Here is a 1,218-nt window from a genome sequence, read left to right on the forward strand (position 1 = left end):
TGATAAAATATAATTGGGAAAAAAAAAAAAAAAAAAAAAAAAAAAAACACAAGAAAGTAAGACCCACTGGCTTCACCTATCATGGGTAATATTACGAATGATTTACAGAAGAAGGCGGACAATATATTGCTCAAGAAAAACTCCCAGTCATCACTTTCCACATGGCAACCTTGATCTCCTTGTTCCTCATGCTGTAGATGAAGGGGTTCGCTACTGGAGGTACCACAAAGTACAGGAATGCCAGAACAAGATCCAGGGAAGGGGAGGAAATCGAGGGGGGCTTCAGGTGGGCAAAGATAATTGTGCTGAGAAAGAGGGAGACCACAGCCAGGTGAGGGAGACACGTGGAAAAGGCTTTGTGCCGGCCCTGCTGTGAGGGGATCCTCAGCACGGCCCTGAAGATCTGCACATAGGACAGAGCAATGAAAACAAAACACCCCAATAACAGAAAAGCAGTAGCTGTAGTAAGTTGAGATTCCCTTAGGTAGGAGTCTGAGCAGGAGAGCTTGAGGATCTGGGGAATTTCACAGAAGAATTGGTTGAGGGTATTGCCACAACAGAGAGGAAGTGAAAATGTATTGGCCGTGTGCAGGAGAGCAAGGAGAAAGCCACTGCCCCAGGCAACTGCTGCCATCTGGGCACAAGCTCTGCTGCCCAGGAGGCTCCCGTAGTGCAGGGGGTTGCAGATGGCAACGTAGCGGTCGTAGGCCATGACAGTGAGAAGGAAATACTCTGAACTGAACAAGAAGACTAAAAAGAAGACTTGTGCAGCACACCCTTGATAGGAGATGGCCCTCGTGTTCCAGAGGGCATTGGCCATGGCTTTGGGGAGAGTGGTGGAGATGCAGCCCAGGTCAAGGAGGGCGAGGTTGAGGAGGAAGAAGTACATGGGGGTGTGGAGGTGGTGGTCACAGGCTACGGCAGTGAGGATGAGGCCGTTGCCCAGGAGGGCAGCCAGGTAGATGCCCAGGAAGAGCGCAAAGTACAGAAGCTGCAGCTCCCGCGTGTCTGCGAATGCCAGCAGGAGGAACTCGGTGATGGAGCTGCTGTTACACATTTACTGCCTCTGAGCAAGGGAGCCTGTCCAAAAGAAGCAAAGACAGTGCAAAATGTAAGGACTTTTCTGACCCCAATCCATTGCATGTCTCAACAAACCCCACACAAACAACAGACTGCCTCTCTCCTTTCAGGACGATCTTTCTGCCGCTCCTTGTCCTT

The 1,218-nt window shown here is 50.3% G+C and overlaps 1 protein-coding gene across 1 annotated transcript; it reads right to left on the reverse strand.

The window, feature by feature from the left end:
• Positions 1-130: 130 nt before the first annotated feature.
• LOC118159046 (olfactory receptor 14A16-like) lies at positions 131-1,076 on the reverse strand. Its single transcript, XM_035313686.1, has one exon. The coding sequence runs from the start codon at positions 1,055-1,057 to the stop codon at positions 131-133; it is 927 nt and encodes a 308-aa protein (XP_035169577.1). The 5' UTR covers positions 1,058-1,076.
• Positions 1,077-1,218: the final 142 nt, after the last annotated feature.

The sequence above is a fragment of the Oxyura jamaicensis genome, unplaced genomic scaffold (genome assembly GCF_011077185.1).
Source record: "Oxyura jamaicensis isolate SHBP4307 breed ruddy duck unplaced genomic scaffold, BPBGC_Ojam_1.0 oxyUn_random_OJ65932, whole genome shotgun sequence".
Classification (NCBI taxonomy): Eukaryota; Metazoa; Chordata; class Aves; order Anseriformes; family Anatidae; genus Oxyura; species Oxyura jamaicensis.

What these genes read in the sequence shown, in the direction of transcription:
- LOC118159046 (XM_035313686.1), bottom strand. Translation starts at nt 1,057, where the DNA reads ATGTGTAACAGCAGCTCCATCACCGAGTTCCTCCTGCTGGCATTCGCA.